Source organism: Elgaria multicarinata, chromosome 4 (assembly GCF_023053635.1).
Source record: "Elgaria multicarinata webbii isolate HBS135686 ecotype San Diego chromosome 4, rElgMul1.1.pri, whole genome shotgun sequence".
NCBI lineage: Eukaryota > Metazoa > Chordata > Lepidosauria > Squamata > Anguidae > Elgaria > Elgaria multicarinata.
In genome coordinates, this window is record NC_086174.1 from 140084604 (window position 1) to 140104957 (window position 20354).

Sequence of the window (20354 nt, forward strand, 5' to 3'; positions counted from 1 at the left end):
GGGCGCAGTGAAAGATAAGGTGCAGCTTACATGGTAGGGGGAGGAGAGGGAATAGAGAGGCTCGTTCCTTCTCTTTGCCTCTCGCACTCCCCACACCCATGTCTCTACCAGTTCCTTGTGCCATTGACGCTCCTCATTCACTCAGCTTAGGAACTCAGCCCTAATTCTTCCCCTCCTGTTTGGCATATGTACATCCGTTGCAGCTGCTGGATGACTCAAAGCAACATTTGAGTTTAGATTCATGTACTAGTTGTGGGGGAAAGGGAAGTCAGCAAGTTTTCATATACATGTACGTGTGTGTGTGCATGTGTATGAGTGTTTGTCTATATACGTATATGAAAAGGGAGCCATTCCTGCCTCGCTTGACTCATGAGAGAGCATGCACATCTGATTACAGATGGTTGTTTTTTATCCCTTATAACACGATAGAGCATCAATACTTCTTTACTTTGGCCTTCCTTTTCCCAAAATCATGACTGCTTTTCTCCAGAAGGAGTTGTACAAATCAAGGTAAAGCCAATTAAACTAGATGAAGCTCACGCTGATGCCGTGCTGCACAAAAAGAAAAATCTCACTTGATTCAGTGCTAATGTTTTGATGACAGCAGAATTTTTCTCACTCACTTGCGAAATAGCGGGTTGTACTATTATTCCCACTAAAGCCAATCCATATGAGTTGGTCCCAGAGGAGTACTACCTTAGAAAATATGCCCCAGATTTCCTAGAGAAATGGTTCTCTGTGTGCTCTGTTACAAAAAAAACCCACGATGGCAGCTAAGCAAAATTAGACTGACTACATGGGAAACCATCGCTACTGTCATTCGAGGATTATTACAGACACACAAGGTAATTTGTTCCATCCCCTCTTATTCTGTTAGAATATCTTAAATATTCAGAAGTGCACGTTCATCATTTGAGTTAATGGAAATACTCATGGTAGTTTTGACTGCAAGAATGGAAACAAATGCAAGTAGCTGAGACGAAAAAGAATTTGCGTTTGAGCTGTTCTAGATCCCCCTCTCTTTTCATTTTAAAGCCTGTGGTGGTGATTTCATATTTTGCATAAAGACTCCCAAGATGAATAATTGCTTACTAGCAAGTCACTCTGGGATACTGAGAGCAGCATTTTGACAAAGGCCTGAAGTACATTGTCAAAGTGGTTGTCCCCATACAACTTGAAGACGCCAAAGCTGACATAATTTCCACACAAGGCAGATTTGAGTGCAGAATAACAGATGGAAATACCCTTGAGTTTCAATGGATAAACTTGATCTTTTGACAGGGTCCCAAGGGATAAGATCTGATTACCTGTTTGCAAGAGGGGGAAAAAGGAGAGATAAAGAAAGAAATTGACATAAGTAATTGAAAATCTTGGCTATTGTGTGACTTCACATTTTCACTCCACTGTTTTCATTAATATCTGAATGCACTTTAAAATTTATACTCCAGTATAGCAATCACTATTTTAATGGAATTAACTTAAACAGAAGTTGCATAATGACACACAATAAGGCAGGATCACCAACTTTGACCTTGGTTCTGTATGGTGGGCTTGATACCAAGTTCCACAGCTTTCACATTCTAGAAAATAATTGGTAATGAGACTCTTCAAATGATTGTATATTAACATGTTAAATACAGAGCATAAACAGAGATGCTTCACTTTCAAGGTCATACCTTTGTACTATGAGTGGGATGGGACTTGGAGGCACTGTTTTACAGTGGCTCCATTCCTTCCTGGATGGACAGACCCAGAAGGTGGTGCTGGGGGACTCCTGTTTGACTCCTTGGCCGTTGGCCTGTGGAGTCCCTCAGGGCTCTGTTTTGTCCCCCATGCTATTTATATATGCTATATAGCATATTTAAATGGATACTGTTGTTTTTATACTGTTTTTATGTTTTTTAAATTTTTGTATACTTTTAATGTTTACTATTTTTAATTGTTGTAAACCGCCCAGAGAGCTTCGGCTGTGGGGCGGTATATAAATGTAATAAAATAAATAAATAAATAAATAAATAAACAAACATATACATGAAACCCTTGGGAGAGGTTATCCGGAGTTGTGGGGTGCGATTCCACCAGTGCGCTGATGACAGCCAACCCTACTACTCCTTTCCACCCAATTCCAAGGAAGCGGTTTCTGTGCTAAACCGGTGTTTGTTGGCAGTAATGGATTGGATGAGGGCGAACAAATTGAAGCTTAATCCAGATAAAACAGAGGTGCTCCTGGTCAGTCGAAAGGCAGATCAGGGAATAGGGATTCAGCTTGTGCTGGATGGGGTTACACTCCCCTTGAAGACACAGGTTCACAGCTTGGGTGTACTTCTGGATTCAGCCCTGAGCCTGGATGCCCAGGTTTCGGTGGTGGCCAGTTCATTTGCACAGTTATAGCTAGTGCGCCAGCTGTGCCCGTTCCTAGAGATGTCAGACCTGGCCACGGTGACGCATGCCTTAGTTACATCCCGATTGGATTACTGTAACACGCTCTACGTGGGGCTGCCTTTGAAGAGTGTTGGGAAACTCCAGCTGGTTCAGAGCTGCAGCCAGATTGTTGACCGGGGCTGGTTACAGGGATCACACAACTCCCCTGTTAAAACAGCTCCACTGGCTTCCAGTCTGTTTCTGGGCACAATTCAAAGTGCTGGTTATGACCTATAAAGCCCTATATGGCTTGGGTCCAGGTTATTTGAAAGACCGTATTCTCCCTTATGAGCCTGCCTGTGCTTTGAGATCTTCTGGAGAAGCCCTTCTTTCAGTCCCACCATCTTCACAGGCGCGCTTGGTGGAAACATGGGAGAGGGCCTTCTCGGTGGCTGCTCCATTGCTCTGGAACTCTCTTCCCGGGGAAGCTAGGCTGGCTCCCTCCTTGATGGGCTTTCGGAGGCAGGCTAAAACTTTTTTGTTCCAGCAGGCCTTTGGAGAATAATCTGGCCCTCCATCTATGTTAATGCCTTATAATTTTGTTGTGTATTTTAAACTATTTTTTTTCTTCCCCCCAATGCATGTTTTAAACTTTGTAAGGCCGCCTTGAGGCCCAGCATTGGGCAAAAGGCAGGATGATGATGATAATAATAATAATAATAATAATAATAATAATAATAGGCTAAAGTATGAAGTACTGTTTTTAGAACCTCAATATTCTTTTCAAGGGTCATAAGAACATAAGAAGAGCTGTGCTAGACGAGATCTAATCCAGTATTCTACTCATGCTGTGGTCAACCAGCTGCCCATGGGAAACCCACAGGTAGGACATGAGTGCACATCTTTTTAAGGTTCTAACCATAATAAAGAGATAAAGCCCCCATTCTGTCAATGGTCCTTCGGATAATGCAAAAGGAGAAAATGTTGGGCATCTTGTTGTGGGAGTTGAAGGAAACACATTTTGAGTGATGGATAGTTCTTAGCTTGAATCCACTGATGCATTCCTTCAACTCTTAGTCCAAGTCGCCTGAGCAGTGAAATTTGCAGTAGGCTCCATAGAGTGGAACCCACAATGGCTATGGCTCTTGCTGTACCCCAGAAAAACATTGGATCTGCTGGAAATCCAACCTCTCTCAGGGCAGGACTTTGGGGCTACCCTGAGAGAGGGCAGCCCCACTCAACAAAATGAGCAAAAGGAGGTTAGAATCATAGAATCATATAATAGTAGAGTTGGAAGGGGCCTATAAGGCCATTGAGTCCAGCCCCCTACTTGATGCAGGAATCCACATTAAAACATACCTGACAGGTTGCTGTCGAGCTGCATCTTGAATGCTTCTAGTGAGAGAAAGCCCACTATCTCCCTAGGTAATTGGTTCCATTGTCGTACTGAATTTGAAGGAAGCTTCAAATACAACAGGGCTAGCTTGCTAGTAAGTGAAGTGATACATATTACTATCTAAACAGCCCAGTAAGACCATTGAGGCCAGAGTCTAAAATGACCAAAGCGCACCTGATTTTGCAGGACATTGGCATAAGAAGCCTGTAATGATATTTGACTAGAGTGGTATCTGTTCAATAATTGTAGAGACCAAGGAATCACCACCAGGTAGCATAGCCCCTCCTTCAGTGGCTGAGCTAGATCCACAACAGGTATCCAGATAATCAAGAGCAAAATGAGCTGAGATCCAAAGATGACATACTGGAATGCACCTTTACTTGATGAGACCACCTGAGCCCTATCTATCTACAAACCAGTTCCCAATATTCCATCCTATAACACAGTAGAAGGGCTCACATGACCCCTCATGCATTGAAACCACATGTGTGGGAGTCATGCTAGCCAGCTCCCCACCCCAAGTTGATTGGCCCAGAACTGCACTCGAGGACAACCTTGTAGAGGAGGGCAAAATGTGCCAAACCTCAAAAAGGACTTGATGAGAGGTAGCAATGTGAAGCTTAGCTCTATGGTTGCAAGGATGGACAATATTTTCCAATACCCCAAATATTAAAGAAATTAGAGTTTCGTTTCTTGGCAACATTCTCAGTACTCTCCACCAACCAAGCTTGTTGCTTGTGCTGAATAAGAGAAAGTCGCCACGACATAATGGAGTGTTGTGACATCAGAGTGCTTCGGGGGCTTCTTTGGGATCTAGGATGCCAATCCTGTGTTCCTACGCTTCAACTTATGGTGGCAAGCAAGCTTCCCCCTTCATGCTCCAGTGTTTCCAATACTAAGCACCACGAGCATGAAGGGGAAGGATAAACATCTCCAACAAATAGTGAAGCTATGGGCTAACTGCAGCTCTCTGGCATGCATCCACAGCTCTTGTCAGCGTGAGGGTACTGGGAAATCATTGCCCTCTTTCCATGGCCTGACAACTTATTCTCTGCCCAGGGTATATTGGAGTACAGATGTTTCACATCCATGTGACACTTTTCTCATGCTATTGCATGAGGAGTGATTGATACTTAACCATCAGTTAGGGCTGAGGGCATAATCATCATTCTAGCAAGGAAATCAACCATTGTTCCTAGTCCTCAATTCTAACTGGGCAGAAAACAACTATTTTCTTTTCCATAAAGCGTAATGTGAACAGGCCACCCACCTCCAACGAAGTTCTAGTACATCTAGTTTATTTATTAACTGTCTTAAGGAAGCAGGAGAATATCTGGGGTGGGTGGGGTTAGGACACATTCACCATGAGAATGGCAACAAACTTGAACTGATCAAGGGTATAGAGAAAGTGGCAGCTAGGAAGCCAGATAACATGCAGGGAGCACCACCTGTTTCCAACTTGCACATTTTCCTCAGAAATAGTAGTCCTCAAAACACTGGGTGAAATATAGGCTTGTCCAATCACTGGGCACTTTTGATGAACGACGTCCTCAACCAGAAACTCTGTTCTATGCACTGTACATGCTTTGACCTGCCAATACAGCTGATAAAAGCTTGTGATGGCAGACCATGGCATACAGTCATCCTTCCACCGCCGGTTTACTAGGGAATTCAGTTTGCTGGTCTTTAAATTTGAAGAAATATATTGCATTGATAACCTAAACCCTGTGCTGCCTTTGAAATGCTTCTCATCTTCTTCGCAAGCTCAACGGATCGAGCAGGTGTTTTACACACCATCTACTATTTGGATGGTTTCCTTGACACTCACCCGGCTGTTGTCATAAAAGGCAGGGGGGAGGACACCTGCAATAGGCTCTGGTTACTGGACACAACACTGTCCTCAAGAGTGGGCAAAATTGGAGTGATTACTTCTCAGTGAAAAAGCCATTTAAATGGAATGTTAACCTCCCCCTTTATGCACAGTATTTTAAATGAAGCTACTTTTTTTTAAAACAGCAAGTAATCACAGGTTTGACCAGCACAGAACAGGGACTCTCAAAGCAACAGGACTAAGCCATTGTTTAAACCAGGTTGCCAAGTTTAAACGTATCATTAAAACATAAAGGAATAGGAATGTGTGTGATATTAAAATATGTAATACTTTATCAGTTGCTACATCTACCAACACATACCTGCAAAATGCCAATACTAGGAGTGCTAAATATGGAGCAAGTAACCAAGCACAATATCAGTTTGAGTATTAAAAATGGTCAATTTATTAAAAAATTAATAATACTTGTTACACAACAAAGCACAACTTAACTTCTTCTTTTTTTTAAAAAAAAGATGCACTATTTTATTAAGTTGCTAGCGTGGAATGGATTACAACACTAAGCCTTACACAATAGATGTTCTAGAAGCAATTTAAAGCTCATTAGAAATAATGTCCCTGGCTACTGGAAAATGTGGTAAAATGTAATCCTCATCCAAATGTTACCTGGGCTATGAGAACAGGAAATTGTTCTGTGCTACTGTGGCTAACCTTGATGCTGACCCTGAACAGTAACTGCTAGAACAGCTGAAAGCTGCAACAAAATTAAAAACTTACATCAAAGTATATCATGACAGAATGTAGATAAATAAAATACAGCATATTGAAAATATTATTTTTCTGTCAGTCTTCCATAACGATGAGGTAGAAGAGTTACTAAAAACACAAGGTTTCTATTCACAAATACTAGAAGAAGACACATACCAGGGTCTAGAACAAATCTTTTTCACTCTCCTGTACTGGTATTAAGCATGTCTGACTCTATTATAGCTATATACACACACACACACAAACACAGAGCCTTCAAGTAGCCTATACCATCATGGGACACAACTCAAAAACAGTATGGTGTAGTGCAGGGCTGGACCTAAAGTAGATGATTGTACACTGGTGGACCAGTTACAGCCTAGTGGTTGCTGGGATTCTAGTTTTGTTGAAAAAGAGAGTAAATAACACATTTGAAACAAGCTTGTGTTTTACAATATGTAAACATCCCCTTAAGAGCAGCCTTCCTCAACCTGGGGCGCTCCAGATGTGTTGGAATGCATCTCCCAGAATGCCCCAGCATTCTGGGAGTTGTAGTCCAACACATCTGGAGCGCCCCAGGTTGAGGAAGGCTGCCTTAAGAGAAATGCCAACACAATTCCTCCTACAATTCCTCCTGCTTTATCATTATTACTTTCAGCCATATCAAAAGAGTAATGAAGAAAGGAAAGGAAAGCTCATTTAAAACTGTTGTCTGTGACTGGTAACGTACTGGATAAGGGCCAATAAACTAAAGGAGAATTCCAACAAAATGGAGATACTGTTAGTGGGTGGTGTGTCTGTTCAGGGTGCATCCCTTCTTAAAGGATCACATCTGCAGCCTGGTGGTGATTATTGTCAACAAAAGCTCAGGTGGCATCTATGGCATGGGACACCTTCCACCATTGTGGCTAGTGCATAGTTTTGCCACCGTTTATCCATGCGCTGAAAATTCCCAGAATAGGCTACTTCAATATGTTGTATGAGGGGCTGCCTTTGAAGACAGCCCAGCAATTGGAATTAGTGCAGAACACAGCTGCGAGGTTACTAAATGGGACTGGATACTGAGGACATCTCTTGCCAGTAGCAAAATCAATCAAATTAAGTGACATGATGATATCACAGTGAATTATTAACTTTGCTGTGTTTAGAGAAAAAGAGGAGCAACAATGGAACCATCACTCCTACAGAAGTTGTAAAGGGAACAGGAAAGCATGATAATGCCAACTGTAGTGCTACTTGGACACTTTTTTGTTTTGTTTTCTACCCTGTTCCTAAAAGGGGGGAAAGTGTCACTTCTCCCCTCTTAAAACCTTCTGAAACAAGAGGGGAAAGAGAGGTTGGTTGGTTTTTTAAACTTTACAGTAATATCCCCACCTCCTGCCCACCATAATTCCCCCAGCAAGATACTCTACAGAGAATTATGGCTACCCCTCTAGAATTTGTCCCTTAATTTAATGAACCTTCTACTAGAAAGTTGTCTACTGTTCAGAGGTATACTAAACCCATCATTTCTCATAGCAGGAGCAGTGCATCTCAACATCTCCAGCATAAACAGGGAAGCCAAACCCGGTTAAATCTGAATGAGGCACTCCTTTCTTACTAAATATAAATAATCAAAGAATTACACATAACAAAACCAATAGATACTCACCATAAGTGCAAATCATCTTACTAGCCTCCCTGAAGAGGAGAATTCCATTAGGAGATGACACATCAAAATTCAAACGCTGCGATCTGGTGGGGAAAAGCAGCAGCAGTGTATCTTTAAATGATGCAATGAGACAAACATTTATCATATATACACTAATAGCAAATTCAGGAGCTGAGTTATGATGGTTATGGAGTGAAAATACCGTTACTGAGAAACAAGAGGGAGGTATCGGCATGCTTGAGGGGACCCCCAGATTTGCAGAAGTAGGAAAAGGGGGAGAACTTAAAGGGCCACCGCCTGCCCAGCACAACAAAAATGCTCAATGATGGCTGGGCAGGTTCAAGAGCCACAAAATGCTGAAGGTCTGTTGGGAGAGGGGGCATTAAACTGAGGTGGGGGAGGGAGAATATTTTTTTCTGAAAGAAGGCAGAGCTGCCTGCTTGGCAGGAGCACTGAACTGGACCTCTCCACAATGTAACATTTTGTTGCAAGCCCCACTCACGTTTTATAATCCGGCACATAAGAACAGTCCTGAGGAAGTATCAGACTACTGTCCATTTAGTATAGCGTTCTGCTTCCAACAGATACCTCTAGGAAGCTTTCCAATTCTCTATCTATTCTCCCCACAGTAATTTGATAAATCTCTACCATATCCCTTCCTTCCTTTTGTAAAACAACGACAAAAAACGATAAAGCCCCCAAGGGCATTCATCTTTTCCTATGGGAAGGTGCTTCAACTCCTTGAACATCTCAGCTAGAAATATTGCACAGCACTGACATTATTCTGTGGAAACGTGGGTCATGTCTACACCTAGGGTACGGAGGGGGAAGATCTTGCGATATGGTGATCGCGAGATCCTCCCCCTCAGTCAACATGCAGCGCGTGACGTCTTGGGAGGAAGAGGACGTTGCACCCGCCATTTTGTTTGCTTTTTTTGTATCCGAAATGAGTGCAGGAGCACTCCTACGAAAAAGGTATTACTTGCAAGGAGCCAGGATAAACTGGGATGGACGACCACATGTCCAACGGTCTTGGGACGAGCCCGAGACCGCGGGGAAAAACTGGAATTAAAGGGTATGCCAATATCCCAGGGAAAGGGAGGGATCATCCCTCCCTGCTCCCGGGATCCCCTGTGCGTCATGTGAATGCACAGGGATGATCCTGGGGCGATCCCCGGGAAATCGGCAGGTCTAGACATGTCCATAGTCTAGCCCTGCTACACTACTACCTGGCATTGTTGGATACATATAATGACAACATGAAAACCATATAGCAGAGATTTGGGTGAAGAGAAGGTGTCATAAGGACATATCATCTACACCACGAATGGAAGTTGATAAATGGACCCATTTCTGCTGGTGCCACCTAGTTGCCGGGATTCTAGCAAAGAATGTTAGATGAAATGGACCTCGGTCTGATCCAGCAAGGCACTTCTGAGAATTTAAGCAAGACTGCAAACTCCTGATCAATTAACGCAGCTTAGTTATCCTGAGCATATAATTGTGCCTTGTAAATTCTAGAATCAATGGATGGAGGCCAAGCAGTATTATTGAGGATTGAGTTTCACACTGAAGGTAACACTTTGACAAACAAACAAGGTTTTAGAGGCTACCTTATGGGCAGGTAGCTTCCCAGCTTTGCAGCAATTAAATGCTCCCCCAAAAGATTTAATGGAGCCTTCGACCTGGTGCCCTTCAAGAGTGTTGGACTATAACTCCCACAGCTCTTTTAAGATGAGGCTGTCAATCTCCCTAGGTTTTTGTCTGGACTACCATAAAGGGAAAAAAGGCATTTTAAAGTGGGTGCTGGCAGGTTGGCAAAAATAAACCAGAGGCAATATTCACTTTACACAAGACAGAAACGGAGACATTTCAGATCAACCTTAGTATACAAATGTCAACATTAATGCCACAAGATTGATTGTAGGACTTCCCAAATTTGTGCTGACCAGAAATCCCAATAAATGGTGGATTCTCTATATTATTATGGATATCATGGCAAAGCGAATTAGAAACAATCACCCTGACAATGAGAAAAAATGTTGCTTTTTATTATTTATATAGCACCATCTATGTATGTGATGTTTTACAGAGGACAAGCATAGAGGTCCTTACCCAGAGTGGATTACTATCTAGAAAATGCAGACAAGGGTCGTAATAGAGGAAAGGGAGAGAAATGGAGGCAAGGGTAAATAGGGGAAGATGATGTGGTTATTTCAGTTACACATACTTAAAAGCTTAGTTTCAGCAGGGTATTTGGAGTAGGGGATTGCCCCAAAGCCTTTATAGAACAGGCACATTTTGAGGGATTTAACTTGAAGGAAATAAGAAAGGTGGTCTAATAAAGCACTCTGGGAAAGAATTCCATGCAAAAAGGAACAAACAAGGTAGAGATCTTTCAGGAGATCTTAGGACAGCTGACATCCAGTGGAGCTGGATGAGCAAAGATCACAGCAAGGCATGCATTGAGGCATATACAAGCAGAGTGATGTGTAGGGCTGGCAAGACCACAGAAGTCTTTGGAAGTAAGGGCAAGCCTATGCAGAATCCAGGAGCAAACAGGAAGCCAGTATAGGGATGCCAGTAAGAAAGGGCATTACATGGTCCGAGCAATGAGAAAGGCGAATCCTGGGGACTCAGATATTCTATTCCTGGCTGCAAATCAACAAGCACCTAGAGAGAATTATAATTTTGCTTCTGAAGTTCATAAATAGGTGGCAGAATGCCTCTCCTAAGAAGGTATTTCTGTCTCTCTCACCTTTGTTAAGTACTGGCATAAAAAGTAATTAAGAATTTGTTAAAAAAATAAAAAAATAATCTTGTATAGGACAAGGGTATTACTCCTAAAAGTGGGAAAGTCATCAGAAAGGCTGTCCCCACATCCCATCCCTACATACACACACACACACACTGGACATTCCTCTTGTTTTGTATGAGGGAATGGATCAAAAGTGCTCCAAGAGAAGGCCATCAATGGCTACTAGTCAAGATGGCTATGTGCTATGTTGAGTATCAGAGGCAGTAAGCCTACATACACCGATTACTGGGGAACATGGGAGGGAGGGTGCTTGTGGGTCCCTGGTTGACAGCTGGTTGTCCACTGTGTGAACAGAGTGCTGGAATAGATGGACCCTTGGTCTGATTCAGCATGGTTCTTCTTGTGCTCTTAGTCATTCAGATGGACATGCGCAGGAAACAGCTTTGAGGACTCCAGAAAGTTTTATGTAATTTTCAGTTCTACACAGACAGAAGCTGCAATTTTGCACGGCATTGAACCGCTTTACAATATATGTATATTCTACAAAGGACAAAATGATAACATCTGGCAGATGGGGAAAATGGAAGCCAACCCTTGTTCTATCATAATGCACAATTTGATACTCTGTAACATATTTTCACCATGTCAAAGTGTATTGTATTATGCATTTTAACCTGTAAAACTTAATGCAATACACAACTCAGGAAAAAGCAAACCCATCCCTAAAGATGTTCTCTAAAGGGAACAATACAGACTTTCTGCATATCAATAGTAAATGAATATAATGAATATGCAAAGTAGTTCACTGAGCTCTCCTCTTTGGAGATTTAATCTACTAGTACCTCTTTGCTTTGTTTACCACTGTCAGTATTTGTAAAGGTGTCTCCTGAACCTCTTTACTCTGAAGCTACATCACTTCTAAAAAACCAGTTTCTTTAGCCTTACTAATTTTGGAGAGGTATGATAGAGGTAAATACATACTAAAATTATCCAATCACATTATGATTTTCTGTAAAAGAAAAAAAATTAAGAGATATAAAATACAATGGGCCTGTTCAGACAACACACTAAGCCATGGTTAGGCTGCTAACGCTTTTGCAGCAAATGGTTAGTGAGCATGTTTAAACTGTGGTTATGTAGCCACCATGGTTAGGAATGGTTTACATGACACACTAAGTCACAATGTTTAACTCAAAATGCTTAACCACAGTGGCTTTGTGTGTCGTCTGAACAGGGTCATGATCAGATAAAGCCATAGCAAGGATAACAATTCATTCATCAGTTTAGCTTATAGAATTGAGTTGCTTTAAGCTGAAAAATACTGACTAGACTGATTGAAAGCTAGATTTCAGCTTTGGGATGCCTGCGGCCAGTTGCTCCCTTGTGGTGGAATAGGTTTTAGGCAGCTCAAATGTTTTCAACTTGCACTTCCTTTTAAGGCTTCAATTCATGTAAATATCCAAGGATGGTAGATATATCCCCATTGACATCATATGTATTCAAGTTTACACATGCTCTGCAAAGAAATTGTTCTCATTTTCCTTTCTAAGTTCTTTCGCCCATTCTGGGTGCAAATTCAGTAAGTGTATTCCAAATTGCATTTTTCACCCATTGTCACAACTATGTAATCTGATACAAATGAAGGGAATGACACCAAGAGAAAGAAGAAAATCCACAACAGGTTGCCTTCATGTGAACACAACCTAACCATGTTGGGTACTTCTGTAGGAATGACACCGAAAGGTATGCTTTGCTTTTCTGTTTATTTATTTATTTATTTTATTACATTTATATACTGCCCCACAGCCGAAGCTCTCTGGGCGTACAACAATTAAAAATAGTAAACATATATTTGTAATATACAAATATGTTAAGTAAACGTATATTTGTCGTATACTTTTTACAAGCGGGAGTGGATTGGGCTCCCTATCCTGAAGGGCAGGGGTGGAACCACCATCATGGAAATCCATTACTTATCCATTAGTTATTATCCATTAAGGTGTTCTTGGCTCTGCTTCCTGGAGTGCAACTTGTCATACCCTTGGTGGTAAAGAGAAGCACTCTGGCAAAGAAGAACAACAAGCTCTGTTCCTATAAGGTTTACAGGAATAAGGTCACTACTCCTCTTTAAAAAGCGGTTGTCACGCCATTTCTTTTCTTGAGTACCCTGAAACAATAATCAACTTACAGAACAATCCTCTCTACATGTTTACTCAGAAGTGAAGTCCCACTGTGCTTAATGAGATTTACTCCCAAATAAGTGTGAATAAGGGCCACACCCTGATTTAAGGCTCATTGAACTCAGTGGAATTTACTTTTGAGTGAATGTGCACAGGAATGTGCTGCAAAAGAGCTCTAAGGACTGAAATGGTTTGTATGAACTTGGCCTTAGGTGTGGCTTTTCAACGTCCGCTTTACCGAGCAAACGTTACAGGCGTCTCAAATGAAACTTCAACGAAAATGAAGCTCGTTCGATGCAATTCAAAATAATGCTAACAAGAGTTGCATTAGTCAGATCACATGCTGCAATCTCTGAAAGGAACTCTCGGGACAATGAAACAAGACTAGGATGAACTGTACCTGTTTTGCATCATCTCAGCCATGAGCTTCAAGATAGGAGTCGTACAAGCCGGTTCACGATACCACAACTCAACAGCTCTTTGAAGGATGGGAAGATATGACGGGTATCTTTCATAAGGTAAGTTAAAGATACAATTCAAAATGAAAGATTCAAACATATTTTAAAAATATAGGGATCTTGGGCCTATTTTTAGTTGGCATAAATTGTCACTGAAGTTGAGAAAAGCAGCTTTAATAGATACTATAATGTACATTAACTGAAGATCCCCAAGGATCTGGATTGGGACAGAGCTTTTTAACTTGTTCATAAATGATCTGGAGCTAGGGGTGAGAAGTGAAATATCTAAGTTTGGTGATGGCACCAAATTATTTATTTATTTAATTACATTTATATACCTCCCCACAGCCGAAGCTCTCTGGGTAAACAAAGCTAAAAACAGTAAACATTAAAAATACACAAAATTTAAAAACCATCAGAAACATAAAAACAACAGTATAAAAACAGCAGCATCCATTTAAAACAACAATTCTGGGGTCCATTAAAAAACAAACTTAGCATTCAATGCCTTTAAATGCCTGGAAGAGGAAAGTCTTGACCTGGCACCTGAAAGATAACAATGTTGGCGCCAGGCGAGCCTCATCGGGGAGATCATTCCCCAGTCAGGGGGCCACCACCGAAAAGGCCCTCTCCCTTATTGCCATCCTCCAAGCTTCCCTCGGAGTAGGCACTTGGAGGAGGACCTTAGATGTTGAGCGCAGTATGTGGGTAGGTTCATGTTGAGAGAGGCGTTCCATCAGGTATTGCGGTCCTAAGCCATTTAGATCCAATCACAAATTGAGGATAACAGTGGGGATTCCTCCAGGGTTCAGGGCTTCAAAGTCAAGCCCCGGCCCCTAGAGAAGTCCACGGTGTCTCTGCAGGCCAGATGGGGGAACTTCTGAGGGCTGGAGGTTCCCCCTCGTCTGCATCACAACATTTGGGACCTTTTAGCTTAGAAAAGTGACAGGGGGGACATAATAGGGGTGTATGAAATTATGCATAGTTAAACTATGGAATTCACTACCACTAGATGTAGTGATGGCTGCCAACTTCAACAGCTTTAAAAAAAGGATTGGACAAATCTATGGACGATAAGGCTATCAATGGTTACTAGTCATGATGGCTAAGTATTACCTCTACTATCAGAGGCAGGATGTCTCTGTATACCAGTTGCTGGGGAATATGAGCTGGAGGGTGGCACTGCACTAAAGTCCTGCTCATAGGCTTTCCTTAGGCACATGGTTGGCCACTGTGGGAACAGAATACATAAGCCTTTAGTCTGATCAAGCATGACTCTTCTTATGTTCCCGTTATGAAATATAGCTGGCAACCATATTTGAAGCCAACAGTACGGGCTTCCAACTATAATGAAACAAGAAGCATCAGCAGGAAAATCTATACAGCAGAAATGCAGAACTGTTCCACACTTTGGGACAACCTGCCTTCTGGGAGTGTGGATGATCCCATTCTGGTGTTAGACGATGCCTGTGGGCAGGGCCCTCCCCTCCCCAAGCCCTGCTCCTTCCCCAAAGCCCTGCCCCCTTGTATCATAGGAGTCCCTATCACCGTGCACACGGAGGAATTGCTCTGGGCCCAGTCCAGTATTCTGTTCATAGAGTGGCCAACTAGTTGCCTGTGGGAGGCCCACAAGTAGGATAAGAGTCCAGGAGCACCCTCCTGCTTTTGTTACCCAGCAATTAGTATGCAGCAGCATCCTGCCTCCAATACTAGAGGCAATATATAGCCAGCATGACTAGCAGCCATTGATAGCCTTATTCTCCATTTAAATCCATTAACAAGAACAAGGCTTATATTAATCCTAAAAGTAACTAGATCCTGTAACACACTCAAAGCATGTGCAGATTTTTGAAATAAATAAATAAATAAATAAATATATCAGAACTACAAGATTTCTAAGAAATCTCAGTTAATGAGACTCCATTCTGATTTTTAGGCTCAGTGGGACATGCTTTGATAAAACATTGTTTCTGTACATTTTAGAGTGCCCTGTGCATCCAATATACCCTATCACTGACTGTACAAGGCAAATCAACTTCCAAAATGTAACTCTTGAATCACTGACAGCTTGACACATCAATATTTCAAGAGAAATTAATGACTTTCATATTCATGATATTTTTATTTCCATATCCTCATGCACCTTTCCTTAGTAGAATATGCCAAGAGCAGCCTATACCTTACCACCAGAAATGCCTTTAAAATATTTGGAGATATTTTAATAAAGCCTTATGAGAGATCAAATAACAACTTTGTAACAGATTTTTCTATTATTACACATATTTGCTCTTCATCCCTTGCCCAGAGGGAAAAACTATAAATCTTTTCTCAACTGAATGAACACCATTTATCATATTCATTTTCTTGTCAATACAATTATGAAAAGCCTTTGGCCTTTTTCCAAGGAGTCTGATTTGTTACGGAAACCCAATTAGTATAAGCAAGCCTGCTACAAACAATCCTATTTTGCAGGATAACGTTACTATTCTGCCTGCTTGGCTATTCCCTTCTAAACATTACCTGAGAATGGTTATAATATATAAAATATAATGATTCCCAGGTCAAAGACCAAGTCAAAGATGTTATGAATTCTGCTCATCTTTGCCATCTAGTGGACAGAAGAAACAATCAAAGCTGCTTATTCATATCTGAAGAGGAAATCTAAGGAGGTTAGCACAAGTGATCCTAAGAAAACCTTTTAGTCCCATGCAAATATTGTTCATCTAAGATAAAGTGGAATTGACCCATTTTTATACAAAACATGAATGCTATGTCTGACTTGCTGCTTCCTCTTTCTCCTTTATTTTACTTTCAATTGAATCATTTTTATACTGCTTTGATATTTTATTGTTTTTAAAACAATTGGTATTTTTAAAATAAAGGTGATCAATAAGTCTCATGAATACAATAAATAAATTCTAGTGTTAAGGAGGGTTTTTTAAAAAATTAAAGAGGAGGGAAACACAAAAACCAGTTTAAGCGTTATTTATGAAAACCAGCAACTAGATCACCTTAAAATGCTAAAGTCCTAAAGTGCCTGAGGTGACTTCAAAGAAGCACAAATCCTACTTGGGCAGAACAGTGTGCAATATCTAACTCTAATCCTACCCTTTGAAGACCATGGTAAACTTGAGATCCAGATGGGTAGTATCTAAAGTGTTCCCTCAAACAAGCTCTGTTGATTTCTGTAAGGTAGACAGATTGGAAGATTCTAGGAAGACATATTTCCTTTTACTCTTGAGACCCATGTGTACTTTAAACTAACTTTAAATTCAAGCTGCTCACCTCTGCCCCCTCAAACCCAGAAGCAATTATCCAACATTTGAGTAAAATGCCATTTTGCTTTCTAGTAAAGTGAAACAGAAAACCCAAATAACACAAAGCCTAAAGCAAGCATTTATGAAATGATCTGACAGATCTCATAATGACTTACAAATTAAATATCGTAAAAATAAAAAAAAATATTTCTGCAATGTGTGGTCTGAAGTACATAAGGGAATTTCTAAAAGGAGCCCATGATATATTTTAACTAAGCAGAAATAAAAGCAGGCCTACAATGGTCTAGGAGAATATTTAGGGATTATGTGGAATAACCCCGCCACTCCAAAAGTGACCTCTTTGTGGTCTCTCTCCAAATGATGCTCTCCCAAGTTAATGGTATGATTGCAACTGTACTGTAATTTTAGCTGATTACACATTAGTTCATTTAGCTTTGTTTCCTCTTCCCCACGGTGCCACGCTATTAAACTAATGCAAGGGACCTGGTATCCCTCTGTGCACAGAGCTGGTATTGTCATAGTGTAATAAGGATACATCCAGTCAAACAGCATGGTGTAGCTGGTCTTTGTGTTCAGAGCAAAGGCAATCCCTCTAAGATCTCTTGCCAGTCCGATCAACATACGCTGTCAGTGGGAAAGAGACACAGTAATTGATTTTCACGTTAGCAAAGAGCAGATGGAGTAATGATCAGCCAATAATGAGCACAATATCTGATTTTAATTCATTAGTGTAAATGTCTTTTCCCCACCCTCTAAAAGAATACTGGAGTTTAAAACTCAAACTAAAATATTAATATTAGTCAAATGTTTACTAATGTGCTAAAATAAAAGTACCAATAGAAAGAATAATAATGCAATTAATTTAAGCTTGCAATAGTAGATACGAGATTCTATAATAAATTAAAGCTCAGAAGATACGTTTATGAGAACGCAACTTCCGTTATAACCCCTTTCTTCTATTTCTTTCTTCTTTTCTTTTTTTAACTGGGACTGGGAATTTTCATTGATGTCACTTTTCCAACTTGGTCATCACTCAAAAATAATCTGAACAAAATCTGTTTAGCAGTTCAGTTGTATGTTTCAAACGTAGGTAGCTGCTAAGCATGTAACATGAACACATATCCATAAACACTACTCAGTATATTCAATACATTAATATTCAATTTATTGAAAAGATGTATTAGTATAAAACGTTTCTCTTCTTAAATAATGATTTCCATTAAACATCTGCTGAAACTGTTTAGGAGACACTTCCTAAAAGCATATGCAGAGTTCATCAGTACTTCAGTGCTTTCCCCTGAAATGGAAGTAGAACCTTTAAGTAATCAATTAAGCTATTAAATTTAGCTGTGTCATTTTTCGACACCTCAGGTGAACAAATGGGGTGTTACTGCCATAAGTATGGTTAGCCTTAATACAGGAAAGTTAAATCAGACTGACTTTAATCAAGAATTTTTGAGCCTGAACGTTAATCAGATGGATTTACCACAATATATGTACAGTTTGCCTATAGGACATTTACTACAGATCCATGCTAATTTGAGGCATCGGTTATGTTCAACCACCCTACTGAGTCTTTAATGTGACATGTATCCAGCCTGCTTCACCCACACTTATCATATGTGGAAATCTGTGTAAACAAGAGGAAAACAATTCTCCATTTCAACTTTCTTCTTATAGAAATCAAGCAAAAACCACTGCAATTGCCAATGTAATTGTCTCCATAAAGCCCCAATTGTCTAATTTCTCAGCCAGGGGTGCGGGGAATACAAACATAGTTGCAGAACAGATCCTAGTGTTGTTTTCCCTATCCTTGATTTGCCAATTGCACAAATCCAGCCAGACCTGACTGGTGGTGACCATACATGAAAGAGATCTTGGGAATGTGGTGGACAGTCGATGAAAATGTCCACCCAGTGTGCGGCCGCTGTAAAGAAGGCAAACTCTATGTTAGGCATTATAAGAAAAGGAATTGAGAATAAAACTGCCAGTACCATACGACCTTGATACAAATCTATGGTGTGACCACACTTCGAATACTGTGGTCACCACACCTAAAAAAGGATATTATAGAGCTGGAAAAAGTGCAGAAAAGGGCCACTAAAATGATTAAGGGGCTGGAGCATCTCCCCTATGAGGGAGGGTTACATCAACTGGGATTGTTTAGCTTGGAAAAAAGGAGGCTAAGGGGAGACATGATAGAAGTGTACAAAATTATGCATGGTATGGAGAATGTGGATAGGGAGACATTTTTCTCCCCTTCTCAAAATACTAGAACCCGGGGTCATCCATGAAGCTGATTGGTGGGAGATCCAGGACAAATAAAAGGAAGTCCTTCTTCACACAGCGCATAGTTAAATTATGGAAGTCACTACCACAAGATATAATGATGGCCACCAATTTGGATGGCTTCAAAAGGGGGTTGGATAAATTCCTGGAAGCAAAGGCTATCGATGGCTACTAGCCCTGATGTGTGCTATCTCCAGTATTCAAGGCAGTAAGCCTGTGTGCACCAGTTGCCAGAAAACATGGGTGGGAGGGTGCTGTTGCACCATGTCCTGCTTGTTGGTCCCTGGCCGATGGCTGGTTGGCCACTGTGTGAACAGAGTGCTGGACTAGAGGGACCCTCTGTCTGATCCAGCATCAGGGCACTTCTTAGGTTCTTAGGGGTCAGGTGGGGGGAGAGATACAGGAGAGACATGCAATTGCCAACAAGTGGAGGCACAGCAAGGGACAACCAGACTGAGTACTGTTGGCTTCAAACCCAATGTTGTAAATCAACATCATACCAAATCAAAGTGAACTTACTTGAAGTTTCATGACACACAGGCAGTAGCTAGACCTAAGGTTTATCCTAGGATCGTCCTGAGGTCAAACCTGTTCATCTAAGTGCCACACAGGGCATCCAGCGCTCAGGCAGGGACGAACCCGGGATGAACCTGGGATAAACCTTAGGTCTAGCTACGGCCACAGTGGTTGATGGAAGTAGAAGTCAATTCTCAGCCATACCACTCTCATGCCTATGACTTTTGTGCATTCCAGTATTCTGAGTAAGTGTTAAAGACTGTATAGAATTTGATACTGGACACAGAACGTGACAATTGGAGAACCTGTTTTATTTTTTGTCACATTTCTAGTCCTTATGGCTGTGAAAATAGGTTTCAAAGTCACTATGCAATGTCTATTCAAATTCTGAAAGCCTGGGTGGGAAGCAATGGTAAGATCGCTATTGATGAGGGGGCAGTTCTTCAGTGCTCTATGTAGCTCCCTGCCTTTCCCCATTGACTAGTGAAACCAGAACAGTTAATGCAAAGCAAGCAAATAAATGTAAATATGCTTAATTTGCATAAATCACACAGGTAGCTTTTCTTGGCATAGATTTTTTTTTGCATTTGTTTCTAATAGTCTAGAACAGCCTTCTCCTCCAGATGTGTTGATTTACAACTCTCATCATCTCCAGCCAGCATGACCAATGTTCATATTGACTTGGGATGATTACAGTTGTAGTCCAACACATCTAGAAGGCACCAAGTTGGGAAAGCGGACTCAGAGCCTAAGGACAAATGAATAGTACATGTTGGGTTCCTACATTCATTGCTATGAGGTGTCACTATAAAAAATACTTTAACCTGGTTTGATCTGCCACTTTCTGCATCTTTAACAAAACAAGTTACTCTTTCCCATCCCGCAACAC

General features: G+C 41.1%; 1 protein-coding gene across 1 annotated transcript in view; it reads right to left on the minus strand.

The window, feature by feature from the left end:
• Nucleotides 1–20354, minus strand: part of RANBP17 (RAN binding protein 17) — a 220383-nt gene that overhangs the window by 50163 nt on the left and 149866 nt on the right. The window contains exons 20-23 of the mRNA XM_063125294.1: nucleotides 17196–17284; nucleotides 13325–13432; nucleotides 7987–8069; nucleotides 1093–1307 (exon numbers count right to left, since the gene is read on the minus strand). Of these exons, the coding sequence (XP_062981364.1) occupies nucleotides 1093–1307; nucleotides 7987–8069; nucleotides 13325–13432; nucleotides 17196–17284 (495 nt within the window). The remainder of the gene's footprint in view (nucleotides 1–1092; nucleotides 1308–7986; nucleotides 8070–13324; nucleotides 13433–17195; nucleotides 17285–20354) is intronic.